The sequence below is a fragment of the Ochotona princeps genome, chromosome X, assembly GCF_030435755.1.
Source record: "Ochotona princeps isolate mOchPri1 chromosome X, mOchPri1.hap1, whole genome shotgun sequence".
In the NCBI taxonomy this organism is placed as follows: Eukaryota; Metazoa; Chordata; class Mammalia; order Lagomorpha; family Ochotonidae; genus Ochotona; species Ochotona princeps.
Window position 1 is genome coordinate 36,850,937 of NC_080865.1, and position 22,091 is coordinate 36,873,027.

Consider the following 22,091-nt stretch of genomic DNA (forward strand, 5'->3'; position numbering starts at 1 on the left):
GGAGCACAGGTCATACCGAGCTAGGCTCTTGCACCTACTGGTCCTCAGAGCAACCACGGGAAGGTGCATGATTTACGGCTAGGAACAGGCCCAATTGGGGAGGTAAGGGGACACCCTAACTGGATTAAGGTTCCCACCAAGGGGCGTGTGTGCTGGAATGGGGGCTGCGTTCTATCTAAGAAACAGTTGTAGTCACCCGAGGCACAAGTGTGGGCTGGGATTGGCTGCACCAGGCCAGTTCAGACCCCAACACCATCTGGTGTCATGGAGAACCAGGGTAGATGTGGGACTGACTAGGCTGGGTCTCAATCCCCTACTGAGCCATGTGTGAGCTGTATGTGGGTATGGACGAGCAGTGGCTGGGCTGAAACATCCAACAACAAGAACCAGAATGGGGTGAAAGCCAGCCAGGAAAAGCCACTGTTCCTGCTAGAACAGGAGCTGAACTGAGTAGGGCTGGCTCAAGGACCCCCTGGTATGTGCAAAATCTGGCATTGGGAGGGGTTCTGATGGAGGAGCCTGGGCAACTCCTCTGGCAGGACACAGTCCCTTCAGGTAAGCACAAGAAGCATGATAGGAAACAGCCCAGAAGAGGCCATGGAGTTTCCCACTGGCACACATTCGGCATGGGTCAGGGGCAGACCAGGCTGAATCAGTTCATGTCATCCACTGGCAAATCCGAACACCAGAACAGAGTGTGGGTTGAGCTGGGTTTGGTTGCGACAAAACCAGTACACATTATGGAATGCCAGGGCGAGGTTGCCTGTACTGGATATGAATGCAGCACCCAACCAGCACACATGAGATCCAGGAAGGGAGGGGCAAAGATGGCAGGGGGACTAAGGGGCTGGTCCCTTAATCCGGACAGCTACTCCCACTGGAGAGCGTGGGCTGGAATGGGGACAGAGCATACTAAGCAGGCCTGCAACACCTGTGCGCTGCATGTGGACTAGATCGGGGAACAGCCAGGCTGGGCTGATTATTCCTGCTGGTGCAAGCATAAATTAGAGTGGGTGAGGGTTGTTTGGGCTCAGCCACAGCATCAGCTGGCAGAAGCTGGCACTGGGGACTAATTCTGTCAAGTCAAATCACAGAACCACCTAAAGAGTGCAAAACCGGGACTGAGAGAGACCTGGGAGGGAAAAAGTGGGTTCCCCCTTCTTGGGTCACTACTCCCGCGGGAGGGCATGAAAACTAGGACAGGGCCTGGGGTGGCTAGACAGAGAGGCACTCAACAACACCCGTGAGGGCTGGATGGTTGAGTTGGTTAGATGGAACTAAGCTTTAATACCCATTGACAAGTACAAGAGCCAAATGGGATGGGGGACAGACTGGTCTACTGCTACACATACTGGCAAACCAGGGTAGGGGGCGGGCCTGGTGAGGGTTATTGTGGGTCGCCCCGACTAGGCTGCAGCTCCCACTGGTTGATGTAAGGGCCGAGTATGTGCTGGGCAGAACCAGACTGGACTGCAACACCCATTGGTTCCAGTGCAACTCGGGACTGAAAACAGAACCAACCCAGCAATTGAAAGCACCAGCTGATCGGGGTGATGGACTGTGTCGGGCCCTGTGCTTGCTAGAACATACAAGAATCAGGTCTGGAATACCTCAAAGTTTCTTTGGAGATCTCCCCAATCGAACTGCTGGACTCAGAAAAATCATTCATCTCAGCTATATGTTGGCAGCGAAATATGGGGCAAACAGAGACTTTATCAATCAGTGGACGACCTCATCGAGCGAAACTGGCAGCAATTCATAACTGGAGAACTATTAAAACCACTTGAGCAAATGTCTCAGAGCATGCCCCACATCCGGAACTTGGAGTGGGCGGGAAACCGGGTGGGGCTTCTCCCTCAATATCCCCCTTTACCTCAGATACATGATGGCAACAATATGGACATAATAGTATTACCCACTTCCCTATACCCCCTGAACCTTTTTTTTAACCGTAATTAACTATGTAAAGATTGTCAACAACAATACAATAATATATATTTAAAAAAAAAAAAAAAGAAGCCTAAAGGATGTCACCAACACAGAAAAAAATGTTCAAGGACCATGGTTTTTGCTATTTTTATTTTTTTTTAAGATTTTATTATTATTGGAAAGCCGGATATACAGAGAGGGGGAGAGATAGAGAGGAAGATCTTCCATCCAATGATTCACTCCCCAAGTGAGCCGCAACGGCCGGTACGCGCCAATCCAATGCCGGGAACCAGGAACCTCTTCCAGGTCTCCCACGCGGGTGCAGGGTCCCAAAGCTTTGGGTCGTCCTCGACTGCTTTCCCAGGCCACAAGCAGGGAACTGGATGGGAAGTGGAGCTGCCGGGATTAGAACCGGTGCCCATATGGAATCCCGGGGCGTTCAAGGCGAGGACTTTAGCTGCTAGGCCACGCTGCCGGGCCCGGTTTTTGCTATTTTTAAATTTTTGAAAAAGCTCTCCTTTTTTGTGTTAATGTGATTTATATACAATTTGATGATTTTTTTTAACCTGTCATAAACATACAGTATAACTACCACCCAGATCAAGAGTATTTCCACAGTCTGTTTCATTGTGCCCCTTTGCAGTGTATCTAAGCATCCATGACTGCTTTAGAACTAAACAGAAACAGAATGATTGCTCTGTGTTCTTTTCGCCAATTGCATACTACATGATGTCTGATATTTTCCCACAGTGTTGAATAGATCAGTATATATTTCCAGAGCTGAGCAATACACCACAGTAGTAACATAGTTTCATTCATTCAGAATCCTTGTTGACAGAAGTCTGGAGTGTTTTCAGACTCAAACCATTGCATGTAATGTTACTATGTCTTTGAGAAGGCACTCACTGCTCTTAGGTATGTATAAAGGAGCACTTACACCTCTTGTTTTTTTTTTAAATGGAAGCCTTTTTGTAAAAAGAATTTTGAGATCACTTGTCGTTGCACATGCACTTGGAAGAAACAGTATGGAAATACCCCATGGACCCTTCACTCAGGTTCTCCCATTGGCGATACCTTGTTAAATTATCCTACAATAACACAACCAAGATGCACTGAGACTTGTCAAGAGGATAGCGTAGCATCTCAAGGGTCCCTTGTGTTACTCTCTTACAGCCTCACATTTTGCATACAGGCTCTGCCTCCTGCCTTCTTCCTTTACTGCATCAACACTAATTTAGTCTAATTTCCAGTTCTACAAACTGCTGTTTCACAAATGGAATTTTAAGAAATAGACAGCAGTGTCATAGCGGCTTAAAACACACAGTTACAAAGGACAGACATGGACCAATGTGGGCTAAAACCGAGCTAGAATCAAAGGCGGAATGGTGCTCTAGAGTGTGAATTTCAGTGAATATCCTATATCCACCAACCAATATCACAAAGAAATGACGAGTCAGAGCGCTGTCCTCTGAAACTTTATTGGCACTGAAGTAGAACAAGGGTTGAGCATAAACCCCTCCAAAAACATTAAAAAAAAAAAACCAAAAATACACACAAAAAACTGGAATACAAAATCTAACCTTTCTCCCCAGCCTCCCCTGTGGGTGGGTTACTGCCACAAGGCAGCCAGATTGTCCCAAGATTCCAGGTTTGAATTTAGCCAATATTGGGCATATCATCAAGTGAGTGTCAATATAATTCACAGCAATGCACATAAGACTCCCTAAGGTTGCGGGGGCGGGCTGTGGGAGGGGGAGCTATCAGGGGATGCTCTGGGGTAGGAGCAATGTATGAAAGGTCAGGGTAGCCCTTTGGGGATGGAATCCCAGGGAGAAGGCAACAGGAAAAATAAAACCAAATGCCAAGTACTTGAAGAGTTGATTGTATGACCTATAGTGACAGGTAACATCACTAATACTGAAAGCTCCTTACATTAAAGTTTCTGGCAAAATATCCTTTTATAATATAGCATATGCTTCCCAGGTATGGGGTAGGTAAAGGAATGAGGCCAAAATGATCCTGCCCCGAGACTAATATCTTCTAATGGTGCATTAGCAAGAAAGGTAGAAATCAATACTGAGTTAGATATCACTAGAATATATAATACTGGTGGGAAGAAAAAAGAGCATTCTTGAGTTAGAAAGGAGGAGGAAGCCACTCCAAGGATGAGAACAAGGGGTGGGGAAATGCAAAGGATTAGGCCAGAATCCCAGCAACTCTCTGGTTTATAGTTCCATGGGACAACACAGCTGTTGGCAAGACTTGGATCAGACGTTTGTCAAACAGAGGCAGAGCCCAGTCCCAACCTGGAGCTGGGAGGGGTGATGGAAAGGAGGGTTGAATAACCTATGAGACCAGAGGCACAGGTTCTCACCATTCTCAGATTCTTGTACCCAGTCCCTACTGGAGCTTCCTAGCATTAAGCTCTAGGGCTCAGCATACCAAGGCCTGAATGGCTGTGAAGCAGGAGCTGGGACCCAAGTATCTCTAAAAGTGGGCCTACAATCCTCAGCAGGGGAAAACACTGAAGCCAGGTATGTCCATTTCTTCTGTTTTGGCAAGAGTCCAGAGTGAGGCTAGCTGGGATTTTGGGTACTCATCCTTTCTGTTGTAGTTGGAGGGGATTTGGAAATTGGAGAGGAGAGGAGCAGATCCAGAGAAGGGACCAGGGACCTGGAATAATAAGTAACAGGTACCTCTGCCCTTAGAGCTCACTTGAGATGGGCCTAGGCTCCCATTAAGGCAATGGGGAAGGATCTCCCACCCAGTCTTGCTTGAACAGAGGGCCAACAGTCTTTTACAATGATCGTGCAGTCTGTTGAAGGCACTGTCTCCCCCATCCCTTCCTGGGGAGAAACTGAGTCCCTAAACTCAGGGACAAGGCTTATTGGGACTGAGTTTGTAGCAGACCCAATATGGGAGGTAGAAACAAGAATGACAGAATATCTCCTTATCCTCCAATCAGGACAGAGCCTAAATAACCCGAAAAGGTATTGGCTTTGGGAGGCCAAATCCTAGGTCTGTTGACATCCTAGTGCAGATAGCCAGGGTCCTGCCTCCTTCCCTAACCCTGTGATACTCCAACCTTACCAATCACAGGACATGGGAGAGGAAGACAGTGCTGGGGCAGGGAGGCTAATTCAACCTACTCCACATTGCACTCCCGAAACGGCAAGTGTGTGTGCACGGTGGGAGGAGCGGAGTTGTCAGATTGAGCAGGAAGTGCCTCTAAGCTGGGGAAGTGGTCAACTCTAGCAATCTAGATTAAGTAGGACAGAGAAGGGAAAGCGGGGTCCCATTGACACCATAGTCGGCCATTTTCCCAGGGAAATAAATGGGGGCTGAAGAGTTAGGTTTGGTCCCATGGCTGCACTGACTGCTTGGCATGACTCCAGGGTTGCTCTAGTTAGTGGCTCCAGCACAGTGTGAGTTAGGCAAGGGTGTAGGAGTGGGGCCGATGAAGAAGGGAGGAGGGGTCCCTAGAGGCTGGGTGTCTATTACATGGATTCAAACTCATCAATGCGCTGCTTGGTGTTGCCCTGCCGGATCTGGCGCAAGGTCTTGTACTTGTCTCGGCCAAGTCGCATGTTCTCAGCATGGATCATGTCATTGGCAGTCTTCTTGGACTCATCACGAGCATTGGCCAGCTCTGAAGTGAGGGCCTGTGAATGAGGGAAGGAATTCAGGAATCAACAGCTTCCTTTCATTTTAACCAGATTTTCTGCCCCAACCCCCAACACAGGGAGCTGGGGGAGTGGGTGATTTCCAGCCCTGTTAGGACTGTGATAAGAATTAAAAATAAAGCCAAAAAACAAGCTTACAAACTTAGAGGATCAAGGAGTGATGACTGTCCCCTGAGAGAAGTACAATGTATCGTAAGTTCAGTAGGAATTTTTTTTCAGTTAGATGTTTTCTGAATGTAAGAGGTGAATCAAGTGGGAGTGGCAGATGGAACAGTGAATCCTCAAGAGGCAAGAGCTATCCCATAGTCTAACAAGCAAGAGGTACCTGCCCTTTCAAGCTTTCACTTGAGAATGGCTCAGGCTTCCACACAACACAGGGATTGGCTCCTACACCCATCCTGCCATCCAGGGGAAGACCAAGAGCCACAAGTCAACACACAGGGACTCCTTGACTCTTTGGCTCTGACTGTGTACCTTTAGGTGCTTCTGCACACGCTCATTCTTCTCTGCCTCAGTGGTACGCTCCTCCTCACTGCGATCCTTGGCCATAGCGTCAGCCCGTAGATCAGCACTGGCCTCTGCCCCATTCTCATCCTGCTCATCTTGATCATTCTCGGCAGGCTCTGCCACATGAGGTGTACTCATGGCAGTCTTCAACTCAGCACGGGTCTTCTCCAAGTCTTCCTGTACCATCTGGGCCTGTTTGATGACAAAAGGAGAAAAGGACCAGCAGTAAGATGAGGTGATTTGTGATAACCTGTACACGTCTAGAAGAATCTAGACAAGGAAGGCACCAAGTAGAACAAGTCAATCCATTTGCCTAGCCCTTGATTTCCTCTTTGTCCAATGGGACAAGGGAATTCTGGAAATGTCTAAGAAAGTCTTGCACATCTTCCTTCAAAATGTCTGCTGCCAAAGAAGCATGGAAGAGAGACCAAAACTAAGCAACAGAAGGACCTCGAAGCTTTGTGGGTGGTACCACTTCCCATAATGCTTTATTCAGGGCACCATGTCTTACCTTCTGCTGCCACTCCACAGCCTCACTCTCCTTCTTCTGGCGGGCCATTTCCAGCTGGGAGATCCGTGCTGTCAGTTCTGCCATTTCCATGGCCTGCGGATAAATTGGCAGCCTATGAGGACTGGGTCTTCTGGCCCTCATGGTTCAGGTATTTTCAAACCTAGTTTTCTTAGGGAATCAGTAGGTAACCTGCAGATCTACATGTTTGCTACCTTGGAAGCTCTTTTTACCAGACTCCTTCATTCCATTCCTATCCTCCATACCCACTACATCCTTATAACTCACAGCTCCCTGCACAGACTGTAGGTGTCCTGAAGACAAGTGTGTCATCTCTGTGCCTGCCTCATTGTATCCCCTTCTATTTCCTCCTCACTCCAACTCGATTGCCAAGTATGCAATTGGAGCCTCAGGAAAGCTGTGGAGATAACGATCACTGCCTAGAGTGGCAGAGCCTTGCCTGCTATCCTAGAATGATCAGGGCTTCACTAAGACTCTTCTTAGGATCAGTACAGAAAATACACTTAAGGATCACCAGGAGATGTGAATAGGGAAGAAAGCTTATGCTTACCTTCACATGGGCATATCTTCCATGCTAACCTCCCCCTAAGAGATAGCAAAAACCAGGCCCGGCGCAGTGGCCTAGCGGCTAAAGTCCTTGCCTTGAACGCCCCGGGATCCCATATGGGCGCCAGTTCTAATCCCAGCAGCTCCACTTCCCATCCAGCTCCCTGCTTGTGGCCTGGGAAAGCAGTCGAGGACGGCCCAAAGTTTTGGGACCCTGCACCCATGTGGGAGACCTGGAAGAGGTTCCAGGTTCCCGGCATCGGATCGGCACAGCACCGACCGTTGCGGCTCACTTGGGGAGTGAATCATTGGACGGAAGATCTTCCTCTCTGTCTCTCCTCCTCTCTGTATATCTGACTTTGTAATCAAATAAATAAATCTTAAAAAAAAAAAAAGAGATAGGCCTCAGTTCCCGCTGCTACTATTTGCTCTCCAAATAGTGTGAGGAAGAGCATATCTCAAGGAATTTGGGTCACTGGTTTGTAACTTTTGAGTCACAAAACCCTTAGCTATGATTAGAGCATGGATGATGGTGCAACCCTCCCCAAATCCAGCTTTTCCTTGTGATCTCACAAGGAGGCAGAAATGGGTTCGAAACGTTACTCAGCCATAGCTGTGTGACTTTGGTAAGTCTCTTAACCTCCATGTGCCCTAATTTTCTTAGCTAGAATTAATCCCGTAGGGTTTCTGGGAAGAGAAAATTTGAAAGTAAGCCAAAGGAAAACCCGTTGCCAGCCTAGAACACAGCAGGCACTCTATATGTGAATTTCTGTCTTTCCTTTTGTCCTCCCTGTCCACTGCCAGGTCATCAGCTTAAATCCCTAAGGGTTCCGCACTACAAGTTCAGCAACTACAAGTGAGGGAAGACCGTAGAGCTTTTTGGGCCAGGCCAGCAACTTCTCAGCTTGCTTCTGAATAACATATCTGCTAGGGGTTTGTGGAGTAGAACTCTCCCTGAAAGAGTCAACCCTGTGGATGGAGGTAGTTGCAATCAGGCAAGCAGACCAGAGGGAAGCAGCAGGTGCCACAATCCCAGTTCTTGCTACAACCTTACCAGCTGTTCCTGGGTCTTCTTCTGGTCCCGAGAGGCCTGTAGCAGGGCCTCCTTGGCCTCTTCAGCTTCTTGACGCTCTTTAGCCAGCTTCTCAGCCTCGCTCTGGGCACGCTTCCGTTCCTGCTCAAGTTCCAGGGCCCGGCGGGTCTGTTCTTCCAGTTCTGGGCAGCAAAGGAGAGAAGGCATTGAAGAGCACAGAGGGGAAGAAGACACTCAAGCTCCTTTCCTGCAAATGTTCCACCAGGGCAAAGCTGGCGAAAGAGTCTGAGCACTCTTTCTTCTTGCCCCATCCCTTGCCTATTTATTCTTTGAACACAAAGCACTAGCTGAAGTGAGTCTGCAGGTGAGCGAAAGGGGTTTCTTCACCTCAAAGCATCGGCTGTGGGAAAACTCAGACTCCAAACCGGCCCCAAGCCTCACCTTGCTGAGCCTTCTTAGTCTGTTCTTCAATCTGCTTCAGCCTCTCCATCAGTTCCTCCTTCTCCCGTTCAATTTTCTCCTTTTCCTTTTCTGCCATTTCACGCTTCTTCTTCTCATTTTCCAGTAGAGCACTAAACAATAACAAGAAGTTGGAAAAGGACAGCTAGTAAGGCTTCACACAAACCTGGGGACTTGCAAGGATCCCAGACTCCGGGTCCCTTAGCCTCTGCTCTTGCAACACCCTCTGGGTTAGTGAGTTTGCACCACATTCCCTTACTGTCACAACCTTGATGTCACATCATTGCCCCTTCTGGGCTCACGTGCTCTAGGCCAAATCAGTTTGCTCCTGAGTCAGAAGGCCCAAACTGGAATTCCAGCCCTGCCAATAGCACATTGAAGTGATCTCAGCTATGCTCTTGCTTTTGCTCTTAGCCTCAGTTCCACTAATTGTAAAATGGCCAAATAGATCCAGGGAGACAAATTTAGGCTCTGTCCTGGGATGCTATGCTTCATGTCTGGTGATCTTTCTGGAGAGAGCACCCGTCTCAGAACTACCTCTGCCTACCCAAAAGTCCAGCTCTAAGTACCTTTTGTGCAGAATTGGATAAGAATTTTCTTGCCCCAGGTCCGACGGCGTGGCCTAGTAGCTAAAGTCCTCACCTTGAACACGCCAGGATCCCATATGGAGACTGGTTCTAATCCAGGCAGCTCCACTTCCCATCCAGCTCCCTGCTTGTGGCCTGGGAAAGCAGTGGAGGACGGCCCAAAGCCTTGGGGCCCTGCACCCACATTGGAGACCCGGAAGAGCTCCAGGTTCCCGGCTTCAGATCAGCTCAGCACTAGCCGATACAGTCACTTGGGGAGTGAATCATCAGACGGAAGATCTTCCTCTCTGTCTCTTCTCCTCTCTCTATATATCTGACTTTGCAATAAAAATAAATAATTTTTTTAAATAAAGAATTTTCTTGCCCCAACACCTCTTCCAGGAAACTCTCCTATATTCTATGGCTAAATGCCTTTCTTTCCCTTCTGAGATTTGAGTTCTTTCCCCTTCTCCCTACCTCTTCTTCTCTTATTTTTCTCCATAGCACTTGTTAACATCTCAGGTACTCTCTATTTTTTCTTATCTGTCTTTTCATTCCATAATACAATGATAGCTTCATGTGGCCAGGCATTTGGAATCTTTTTTCTCTGCTTGATGAAAATATCTATTAACTGAGTTAATAGTGCAGCCTTTTTATCTTAAGTCATATATATAAGATACTTCAAGAAGTTTGTGGAAGTGCCAGTACTGTGGTGTAGCAAATTAAGTTGCCACTTGTGATGCTGGCATCCTATATCAACACACTGCTCAAGCCCTGCCTATTCTATTTCCGGTCCATCATTCCTGCTAATGAGCCTGGGTAGGCAATGGAAATTGGCTCAAGTGCTCGGGTCCCTGCCATCCATGTGGGAGATTAGGATGAAGTTCCTATATCTTAACTTCAGCCTGGCACATCCCCACCTGTTGTGGCCTCCTGGGAAGTGAAACAGTATGTAGAACAACTCTGTCTCTCTGTCTTCCTTGCTCTCCCTCCAGAGTCCTGACTTTCAAATCGATAAATAAACATATAGATAAATCTTTTTTTAAAAAAAATTCCATGGAAATGTAGAATTAAAACACAAATTGAGGCAGACATTTCAGTTAGCAATTAGCTTACTAGTTAGGATACCCGCATTCCAATCAAAGTGCCTGGATTTGATTCCCCATTTCATCTCTAATTTAAGTTTCCTACTAATGCCAAACTTGGGAAGCAACAGTGATGAACTGAATAACTGGACTTCTGGCCCCACCCCCTCCACATTAGAGACTAGGCTCACAGGTTGGCCTGGCTCAGCCCTGGCCATTGTAAAACATTGGGGAATGAACAGATAATCTTATTAAGAAAAAATTAAAAGGATAAGTTTGTTTTGGTACAATTTTTTAAAATTCATGCATATAGCATGGTCTTCAAAAAGCTCGTGTAAAATGCATATTATTAAAAAAATTATGGGGCCCGGCGCAGTGGCCTAGTAGCTAAAGTCCTTGCCTTGAACGCCCTGGGATCCCATGTGGGCGCCGGTTCTTATCCCAGAAGCCCCACTTCCCATCCAGCTCCCTGCTTGTGGCCTGGGAAAGCAGTTGAGGACGGCCCAATGCATTGGGACCCTGCACCCGTGTGGGAGACCCGGAAGAGGTTCCAGGTTCCCGGCATCGGATCGGCACAGCACCGGCCGTTGCGGCTCACTTGGGGAGTGAATCATTGGACGGAAGATCTTCCTCTCTGTGTCTCCTCCTCTCTGTATATCTGACTTTGTAATAAAAATAAATAAATCTTAAAAAAAAATATGCATGAACTTCAAGTTTTGAATCAAAAGTCTCTTTATATTCCATTTTCTCCACAAGCGTTTTGAAATACCTCATGTTTTGTTTTTTCTCCTATCTACCAGACTGAAAGATGCTAGGGAGAAGATTTCTGCCAGGTCCAGCTCTGTAAGTTGTCCCCCAATCTTGATAATCTTTTTTCTAGAATAAATGTGAGCCTTGATGTCTAACATCTCATATAAGGAGTCATTTCTATCCTAATAAGTAGGAAGCCTTTCAAGTTTGAAATTCCTTATGACAGAGTCCTTACTAGAGCAGCGCTCCTCAAACATTTAACAGGCATGGGAACCACCTGGGATCTTTCAAAATATTGTATTGAAATGAAATTCACCTACTACAAACTCAAGCATTTTAAAACAAACATTCACTGGTACTTAGGACAGTCACAATGTTGTCCAACTGTATTCATCTCCTTTTAAAACATTTACATCCTTCCACAGTAAGCTTCACCTCATTTCCCTTTCTCCTCCCAGTCCTTGACAACTACCAACCTACATGTTTTGACAGAGTTCTCTATCCTGCATTTCTCATATACATGAAATCATATACTATGTGGCCTTTTGTTTCCGACTTTTTTCACTTAGCAAAATGTTTGAGACTCATCCATACTGAAACATGCACTTGATTCATGTTATGGCTGAATCTTACGCTCATACACAATCTGAGAATCTGTAGCAAGTTGGGCTATTTATACCTTTTGATTACTGTGTGTAGTGCTTGCTGTGAACATGTCCCACCTGGGATCTTAACACATAGGTTGTGAATCAGTAGATTTTGTCCTTCAAACAAGACCCCAGTTTGATTGCAGAGCTCTTGGTCTCTTGAGTGGTGAGAGGTTACCATATTAGGACTAGGGACTTTGCAGGGTAAATTCTGGTGGCTCTGCCAAAATCTAATCTAATTAAAGTCTAATTTAAAAATAAATTCTTAAAAATTCAGATTTAAATGTGCACAGAGTTTGCTGTATTTTTCATTTGCCTGAGGAACCCACAGTCCACCTACTATAGAAATGGATGAGTCATAGACAACGGGGAGCTAGGAAGTACCCCTCCCTTATAGAAGCCCCTGGTATTCCAGGTTTCTAATACTTGCCTCTCAGGAACCTGAGACTAAATGGAGACAGCTGCCATCCCTACACAGCTCATTCCCTCTTGGTCCTAGGTTGGCTTCGTTTTCTGCCTTAGCAGTCTGGGTACTTTTAAGATGCTTTCTGACCTTGGTTCTGGTCCCATTCCAGCTCTGTAGCACCTACCGCTCCATCTGCTTCTGGTGCTTCTCCTCCCGGGCCTGTGCCTTCATCTGCTGCACTTCAATGGTGTCGGGCTTGCGGCGGCGCATGTATAGCTCATGGTTCCCCATGCACAGGGCTAAGATCCGTTTGTTAATCCGCAGCCGGGGAGCATAGAAGACAAAATCCTGTTGGGAAAACAGTAATCACAACATGTTTGGAGGTACAGATGAAGGCCTCCCTTCTGGAAAGCTATGTCCATACGCAATAGAAACATTATTTAATTCAATCCTTCATATTAGAGATGGGAACACCAATGATCAGAGTGGTGAAGCATCCTAACCACCCTCAGTTGAGTTGAGGGGTATCAACTGTCTTTCTGTGTTACTCAGAGATCCTCCTCGGACTCAGGGGGCCTCTTTTGGAAGCCAGGTAATTCCTGAAGCATATCCTGATGAGTGCAGTACAGGTGGCTGAACAGCTCCTATGTGTCTAAAAAGCAGATCTCAGACCCAGCCTCTTAAATCCTTTTGTGGAATAAGACAAGCATACATACATAGATAAATACATCAATTATGCAAATATTGATTGTCCTGGTTGTGGTTTTTTTTTTTTTTTAAAGAAGCTCTGATCTCAGCTGACTTTGTTACTTACCTTCTTCTGGTGAAAGTTGAGCACAGCAGCAATGAAAAAAACACACACAAGAAAATCCAGTGAGTTTGAGTTTGTTACCACAAGTATCACTGGACCAAAGTCACCAGGTGGTGAACTAGCCACTGCCTCCTCTGTCACTGAACCCAAATTGTTACCATCTCACATGACTTAGAGTGCAGTGGAAGGAGCAAGGGCTCTCAAAGTCAGATAATTTGGGTATTAATCCCAGTTCTACCATTTTTGGCTGTGTGATCTTGGGCAAATCACTCCATCTCTCTGAATCTCATTTTTTTTTCAGCTATAAGTTAAATATGCTACTACCTACCTGACCATGTTGTTGAGGTTTTAAGGAAACAATATATGCAAAACACCTAGTATGGTTAAGTTCAAATACCTCAAGCCTGGTTCACCCTTAACAAAAACACTCAACTTTAGCATAGCTACTGCCCCTTATTGGACACAAAATACAGCAAGGGTATACTCTCATCTCAGTTTTCTATACTACTCTCTGGTCTTGTCAACTGAGTTGGGTGAGAACTATGGCAAGCATGTTAGAGAAATTAAGTGAATCAGAACATTTTCTTGGCTTTTGGTTAGTCTAGAGAAGTCGGACAGGGCCACAACCAAGTTACACCAAAGATCAAGTTTGGAGATTAACTTTCGATTTAGACTTCTGACTGCCTTTTCTCCACAATTAAAGATAAAGAGATAATATAAACAGCATCCACTTTCTGAGGTTCAGAAGCTTGGTAAGATGAGCTACATTCTCTGTTTCTAGCCCAGAGATTCTGTGTAGAGGATATGGCTAAGAAGCAGCACTCAAGAATGCCCATGGCCCTCCCTTATCCACAGCAAGGAAGACATGTAACAACTGGCATCTCCTGGCTATTTCTTGGCATCAACATCCCCTTCCATCCCCAGTCTCCATTTGTGACTCCTGTTCATGAACACACACATACATACATCAGAAAATGGAGACAAAATAGTAATGACATGACTGTTCTCGGCATTATCCAGACATCAGGAAGCAAGCACCTGTCTTGGCCAGAGTGGGGTCACTCACCGGGGCTTTTTTGTCAATAGGCTTGATGACAAACTTCTTATCATTGAAAGAGATGTTCCTGATTTCACTCCAAGGGAACCCTATCTTGGGAGTCAGTCTGTAGAAATAGAAACCAGCAATATTAGGAAAAGGGCAAGAGAAAGACATGAAGGACTGATGTTTTACCCTCACTAGTCCCTGTCCCCATCCCCAAACTTCTCTCTTGAGGAGGAGGCAGACTCACTGTCAGCTCAACTAGTGATAGCACATGCTAGCCGGTCAGTTGCGAGTACTAGAGGTACAAAAAGGATTCCTGATACCACAACCGACACAGTATTCCTTGGCCCCGTCTCTGAGGTTTGCTTTGTTAAGAGTTATCTGTCCTATTTAACTACGACTATTCTACCCAAGGTTGTAAAAGGTGGAGAAAAAGTAAATGAATTCCCAGATTCAAAGTTATATAGGACGATAATCTATTGATGTTGCCACCCTTCAGCAACACTAAAATGATGAGGAATTGCAAGGGCCTGGTAAAAACAGGAACCGCCACTGCAACCGGCACACACACACCAAACGAACACACACACACACAAACGAATGAAAAAAGGGAAGGCGAACAAAAGGGCAAACGAAAGGGCTTTATTGCCGAAAGCAGGCTGCTTATATACTGTTCTCCACCAATCACTTCCGCCCGTGGGTCCACGGGGCACTATCTGATAGGCCAGCAATTGCAGCGAGGGGGCATTAGCCTATCCTTGTGACTTCCTGTCTGCCTACTGGCGGGACAAATCCCGCCTCCTGGCACTCGGCCAGCCACCATCTTGCAGCCCCTCATCCGTGTGGGGTCGGCCGCTCCCCACATATTGATCTGTAGTCTCTTCCGGAGGGAAAAAAGCAAGTAACATAAGGTGTGGTGAGAGGATTACAGCCCAATTACCATTTCATCATTGTGTGGGTCTATAGAAACAAGCATAAATGCAATTAATTGTAATATATTAATCATACTAGTAACCCCATTTGCACAAAATACTATCATTTAAACATGTAAATATCTTAAAACTATTAATAAGGCTTTACATTCTGTTTTTCACACTATGCCTTCAAAGTCTGGTATATAGCATACATTCCCAGCACATCAATTCAGAGTATCAAGTGCTAAATAGCCCCATGAAGCCAATGCTGCCAATAACAGACATTTAAAAAGCTAGTCAGTATAGGATTTTTAGTCTAGAGGGTAGCTGCGCAATCACCTAAGCTGGATTAAACTAGGCCAAAAGCACAGATTCAAAAGACTGAGCTCCATGGAGAGAAATAAGTGCTTGAGATCAGAGTCCATGACCCCAATAAACTCAGAAAACTCTGAGGTGTACCTGTCATTCTGCTCATATATGTTGAGTCCCAGGGCATCCACACCCAGCCACAGCTCTGAGCCTTTCTTGTTCTTAATGTTGAAGTAGTTCACACCGTACATTTCCAGGTCTTGAGCAATCTTCAGGTACTCCAGGACAGCATCCTCCCTAAATGACACAGAACAGAGGGTCCCAGAGGGGAGCCTATGCATCAGAGCCAGGAAAACAGAAAGCTTACTTGCTCTACATTTCTAATAAGGATATCCAGAATGAAAACGGTGACAGAAAGTGAGCAGATGATGGACAACAGAGCATACATGGTTTTTGTCAAGTAAACTTTGCTGGCGAGAATTTAAGCTCTGAGATTCCCAAGGGGAATCAGGGTAGGCTGAGTCTTGCTGGTCTCTGGCACATTAGCTGCTACAGAAACAATTTCTCTTCTTCCTATTTATTTTCACAGTCTATTATACTGGCACGTTCTTAGCAGAGCTCAGATATGGCAGTGCTGACTACATGATGGATTTATTCCTCAGCGGAGCAACCCAAACACTCTGCAGTGTTCAGAGAGCTCCTTTTCTACGTCATTTCTGGAGAAAAGTCATACGGGCCCAGAAACTGCCTGGGTTTACTGAGATCCTCTCCATTTCTTCATGGTCAAAACTATTTGGGCTACCAATTGCTAGAATGCATCAAAATTAAACAAACACCCTTCTAATGAGATTACTTTGCTGTCTATATTTAAATGCCAGCACTATCTTTGTCCTGTTTTCTCCAACATCCAACAATATTTCTAGTCTTCATTCTCTCTACAAAGGCAACCATGGCCCACAGCTGCCAGGGCAGGCTTACCTGAGCATACCCCGGTGTTCCTCATGCCACACCTGGATCCGCTCCTCCCACTGATCCTTACTGAGTTTGTGCTGCTCCAGAACTCTAGAAATCCAATCAGAGATGAGCGGTTTAATGTACAAAACCCACAGGAGGGAAAGGAAGCCCACTTAGGTCACTAAGGGTTGATGCAAAGAGAATGTAGAGTCATCTCATTGGGGTCATACAGGAAACGGGCTAAAATTATAGCAGGGAGATAGGAGGACTACAAGAGTAGATGACCAAGGAAGATAACAGGGATGTATATTCAACCAGAAAATGCAATACTACCTGGTAATCTCCAAACATGGCAGTGCTGTATTGGGAGTCTGTGCTGACTTTGTGAGATAAGAGTAGGGAAGGGCCCCATGGAGCCAGGCATACTCTATTCCTGGATCTTCTTGGGACAAACAGTTTGAGAATCTTGCTCAAAGATGAGAAGACAGCTTTTGTGTATAAAACAGAAATTCTAGCCCAACCACCTAGAACTACTGGATTGTAAATAAGGTATGCTTTAAACATACTATCTCAAGACACCATGGCAATGACTCAAGTCGAGTTTCAAAGTATTGCTACTATTTCTAATGCCTTCTGCTGAGTTGTATATGTACTACGGCTCCCACAAAACTAGGGATCCCAGTGTGAGGATTGGCTTATTATAATCCAAATGACTATGAAAATAATCAGTGGATGCAATGGAAAAAAAGGCCCAGCATGAAAACATAAACAGACCAGGTCACAGATCTGGTCGCACCTCAAATGAGCAATGAGAGATTGGGGCAAGTCAGTATGAGCACCTCTGCACTTCTACTTCCTTACCAGGAAATAAAGATAATGTCTGCTTATCCATTTAGTGTGTTGTCATGATGATAAAACAAAAATAATTATTGTTTCAGAGTGCTCAACTTTAAAGCTTAGAAAAGCAGAAAGCTCACTTGTTTGAGCTCCCCCACATCCCTGGCTTGTGTATTCCTCTCTCTTGTGAACTCCTGAAATAAAAGATCCAAACCAGTGGGAAGCACTGAGAAAAATATAACCAGCGAGGGGAGAAAAATCAATCCATCTGTTTCCACGTAAGCACCTGCCTCTAGGGTAATGAGGTTCTATAATCAGGCACACAGAGGAGGGAGGAGGAAAATTAAAAACATTGAAAGCCAGAGAAACAACAGGGCATGACGCTATGCACAAGCTTATCTCTCTGAACATCATAGCATGGTCTTATGACAGATGCCAGTGGAGAGGCACAGATCCAGTGGACCTGTACAGCAAGAATCTCACCTCTGCGGAAGCAACTTGTCTCCAGCCAGATAGCCAGATTTGTGCACTTCCTTATTTAAGTCGCCATACTTGGACTGGACAGCATAGGAGGCCAGCAGAACAGCCGTCTCTGGAGGGCAGTAAATATCATCATTGAGAATACCCTCCTTCACTTGTAGAAAGAACAGGCGCTGGGTGATGTCCTGGATCAATTCTTCAGAAACATCCTCAGGGTAGAATTTGGCCCGGAACTTGAAGAGCAAGGGGCTTTCCTTCCGTACATCCTGGGCAGTCACCTAGGAACAGCATGGGGTTATAGACTGTCAAAATCTAGGTTTCAAGGTACAAGCTGGGGAACAGATCATAGGGTAGGGAGAAGACACTGAAAGGTTATTATCCCAGAAAGCCAGATGGCAACAGTACTGGTAATGCAGAGAGGGCACGTTATTTTCTTTGGGGAACCAATGATACGTCTAATCATTTCTTGTTGGAAATTTCCTCTAGAAGTTACCTAATGTTCACTGATGGTCTGAAACCTTTGAGCCACCAATAGCTGGCAATATATCCAACTGGCAATAAATTCGAGGGTAAACTTAAGAAAGCTCCTCTTTTAAGATTCCTTCGAGTTCACAAATTAGGAAAGTAAAAAATTAGAATGTGTGACTGAGGTTTGGGAATTGGATAGACAAGAACACAAACTAGATAATTATTTTGAAAATATTTTTTATGTGGGGTCAGTGTGATGACTCAACTGGCTAATCTACCTGCAAGTGCCTGCATCCCATGCGGGTACCCGTTTATGTCCCAGCTGCTCCACTTCTGATCCCGATCCTGGTTTATGGCCTGGGAAAGCAGTAGAAGATATCCCAGAGCCTTGTGGTCCTACACGTGTGTGGGAGACTCAGAAGAAGCTCCTGGCTCAGCCCCAGCCATCTGGGGAGTGAACCATCAGATGGAAGATTTCTCTCTCTCTCTATCTCTCTCTCTCTCTCTCTCTGTAACTTTGTTTTTCCAATAAAAATAAATCTTTACAACACACTTTTATTTATCTATTTCTAAGGAAGAATGAGAAAGAGAGAATATCTTTCATCTGCTAGCTCACTCCTCGAACTGTAACACCCATGGTGAGGCCAGCCTGAAGACAGATTCCAAGAACTCCACCCTACACAAGGCTTTGGACCATCATCCACTGCTTTCCAAGGTCATTAGCAGGGAGCTGAGTCCAACCTGTGGCACTCTGATATGAGCATAGACATCCCAAGTGGCAGCTCGACCTTCTGTGCCAGCAAGCCTATCCCTAGATCATCTTGAAAAACACGAAACTGACTCAATACTGCCACATTTGTCCATGCAAAAGTTTCAACTTTTTTAGAAAATTATTCTACCAGCAGAAGGTGGAGTACCTACCCCCTAGACATGATCTGTGTGGAAATCTCTAAGGACAAAGTCAGCTAGTTTGAAGATAGTGAGATGGAGGACTGTCAGCCTCCTGCAGAGATGTTTCTTAGAACAGACAGCTTAAACAGACTCTAATCATCCCAACTGGAATCCCACTGCAGTGGAACATCAAGAAAGCAGTAAGCATTTGTATGAGGTATAGATATCAATTGACCCATGGGGGACAGGCAGTATGACTGACATTTAAGGGTTTTTGTTGTTGTTGTTTTGTTTTTTTAACTCAAATGTCTAGTTCTCTAACATTATTGCACAGCCTTTAATGTTGAGAAAAAGAAAGGGGTATCAAGCTCCTCTTGAAGAACTAATGACTTCTGTCCCAAACAAGCAGAAGTTCAAGGTAGAGCTCCCAGTGGGAAGGAAAGGGTCTCTTCTTCCTAGAATACTGGCCCTTCCTGCTGTGAGATGTCAATGTGGAAACAGAGCAGAAACATTGGTTGTCTTGTCTGAGTCATCTGTCTGTATTCTAATTCAGAGGGCCAACAGACCACCCAGCTTCAAAACATACCCCAGGTACCCTGCATTTGCCAACTAGTGCATGTTACATTCTTGAGCAAGTTCTTGTGGAGGAATAAATTCCAAATCTGACAGAAGAGTGAGTAGTTACCTTCTTATTGAGCTTGAGCCAAGTGGAGAAACCCTTGGTGTCCTGGTACTGCAGACCAAAGAACCACACTTCCCTCAGGCCAATGGTTTTCACCACCTAGAAAACACAAAAACCAAACTGATTAAATCTTTACCTTGTCCCAGGCACAGAGGACACAAAAAAGTAGAGCCACCAAAGTCTCATATTCTTAGAGTTTAAGGATCTTGGCATCTGGCAAGAAAATACTCTTGGGCAGCAGTCAAGAAATAGTATCTGCATCATTCTGCACAGAGTACTTCTAATGAGATAGGAAGGGGAAACACTTCCACACATTGAGAACTTAACATCCATTACTTTCTGCAAAGTTCCAAAGAGTCCTATGATATCATAAAATGAGAGTCATTATATAGATAGTGAAAGCGAGGTTCAGGTGCTTAAATGATTTGTCCAATGTCAGGGTCAGGATTCAGAGTTTTTTGGTTTTTTTGTCTTGTTTTGTTTCGTTTTGTTTTTTCCCTAACCCAAAAGCCATTCAAATCCAGCACTTTCCTACCTCCCTCTGCTACTTCCGACTCTTGGGGTAGACTAAAGGTTTAAGATAGAAACTGTTTGACTCACGCATCACGTTCTCCTAGGATGCTTCCAGATACTGTACTTTGTATTTTAGTAACCAGGAGTATAATTCACAGATTAACAACACTCCAAAGAAGAATATGTGAGAAGACAAAGCAAGGACTGTGGGTTCTACATACTCTGAAGCTTTGCAGTTTCTAGGTGCTAGGGTCCATTTATTTATCTTTGGTTGGAGACTAGTTATGATGCCCTTTGCCACTCAGAAAAGCTGAAGGTGTAAATAGTGTGAGTACCTCAGTAAGATATCTTAGGGATCCTCTGGTGCCCTGAACCTCCTGCTGAGTAGTGGGCAGCAAAGGGAAGGCTGCCAGGAGAGGACAATTAGGGTCTTTTCTTCAGTCCCCAACATTAGTATGTTGATGATCTGGCTGTAGGCTCAAGCTTAGCATGCCCACCACTGGCAGCAGTGAAACTGAGACACAACCTAATTGAGGTCAGGCTGGCATCAACCTACTTAATTTTTGCCTTTTCTTGTTTGAGGGGAAAGGATGGGAGTTAGGGGGCTAGCATGAACCGAAGAGAATACAAGAAATGTACCTGTGGATAAAACTAGGAAACACTGATCTAGAGTTGCCAATATCCTTCCTCATCAACAAATTATTATCTTTCCTTGAAACACACACACACACATACACACATGTGGGATACTCTATAAAGCAGTTCGGATGCCCATGTCTCATATCAGAATGTATGGATTGGGAGTCTCAGCTCTGCTTCCAATTCCAGGTTCCTGCTAACGTGTACTCTGAGAGTATGGTTACTACCAACAATGTGGGAGACCTAGATCTTCAGCGTCACCCATCCCCACCATTGTTGAGCATTTGCGGAGTGAACCAACAGAAGGGATCCTTTCTTTCTGTTTCTGCCTCTTGAATAAATATATCCATATCCAGGACTCACAATCACACCTGGAACTTGCAATCTAGATCTACCCAGGTCCAAAGAAAAAAAGTATGTCCTTTCTATGCAGCACCTATCATGCACCAGGTACCGAACACTAAACAACTCTGTGAAATGGCTATTATTCCCATTATATGGAAGACAAACTTAAGGCTTAGAGAAATAACCTATCTAAAGTCATGGAGCCACAGAACCCTGATATGTGTGACTTTAAAGCCTGTACCCTTCTTTCTCTAGTACTCTATCTCCAGCATTCTATGTCCTAATGCCAAGGGCTCACAGAAACTTAAAGTCACGGAGCTTTCAGGTAACCAACTTTGACACTTTTTTTTTTTTTTTTTTTTTTTTTTGTCCCGGATAGCTCATCCAGATAATGAACTCTGAGCACTTCTACACTGAGGTGTAATTTCTAGCTTCCTCACTAGGCCTAGTCAATAGTCATTCTGGGGAGAAGCCAACTTCTTCTGGAGAGAAGTCATCAAGCTTGCCTGCTCACCAGGCCAGCCTTCTTCCTTACTGTTTGAATTGGCTATTCTGAAACCTGAACAAAAGTCTCATTCTGCCTCCATACTGCCATCTGATTTTAAGACAGCACATTTCCCATCTGGGCATCATTGTCCCCAGCTATTAGGGTTAGGGTTTACATTAGTTCTTTCTTAAACTCTGTCATTTTACTAATTAGTTTATAAGGTTATTTTGTAAATGGGTGAGAAAAACAATCCAATTTTCCACCTACTTCTTGCTGATTTATTAGAATCATGCTTAGCAAAAATAAATTGGGATGGAAAAGTGGGGAGGAAAGATCAAAATGGTTCCAGGATTCAACAGCCTCACAGATGAGGCCCTGACTTTAAGTCAACAGGCAGCAGGAAATGGCAGCAAGTCTTAGATGGACTAATATGAAAGCTTACATTGAAATGTAGTATTGGCTATTTGCAGAGGGTGGAAAGGGTTGGCAAGAGAGAAGTTTTAAAGCACGTTTTCTTTATTTCATACTAGAACTAAGAGCATAATAATCAGTTCTAACGATGTTTCACAGCTTGAAGAA

At 45.1% G+C, this 22,091-nt stretch overlaps 1 protein-coding gene across 1 annotated transcript in view; it reads right to left on the bottom strand.

The window, feature by feature from the left end:
* Positions 1-3,391: 3,391 nt before the first annotated feature.
* MSN (moesin) overlaps positions 3,392-22,091 on the bottom strand; it is a 70,780-nt gene continuing 52,080 nt past the window's right edge. The window contains exons 3-13 of the mRNA XM_004595200.3: positions 19,532-19,627; positions 17,491-17,765; positions 16,195-16,278; positions 15,367-15,513; positions 14,018-14,114; positions 12,325-12,488; positions 8,669-8,799; positions 8,249-8,409; positions 6,631-6,723; positions 6,087-6,311; positions 3,392-5,591 (exon numbers count right to left, since the gene is read on the bottom strand). Coding sequence (XP_004595257.1) covers positions 5,427-5,591; positions 6,087-6,311; positions 6,631-6,723; positions 8,249-8,409; positions 8,669-8,799; positions 12,325-12,488; positions 14,018-14,114; positions 15,367-15,513; positions 16,195-16,278; positions 17,491-17,765; positions 19,532-19,627 — 1,638 coding nt within the window. The 3' untranslated portion in view covers positions 3,392-5,426. The remainder of the gene's footprint in view (positions 5,592-6,086; positions 6,312-6,630; positions 6,724-8,248; positions 8,410-8,668; positions 8,800-12,324; positions 12,489-14,017; positions 14,115-15,366; positions 15,514-16,194; positions 16,279-17,490; positions 17,766-19,531; positions 19,628-22,091) is intronic.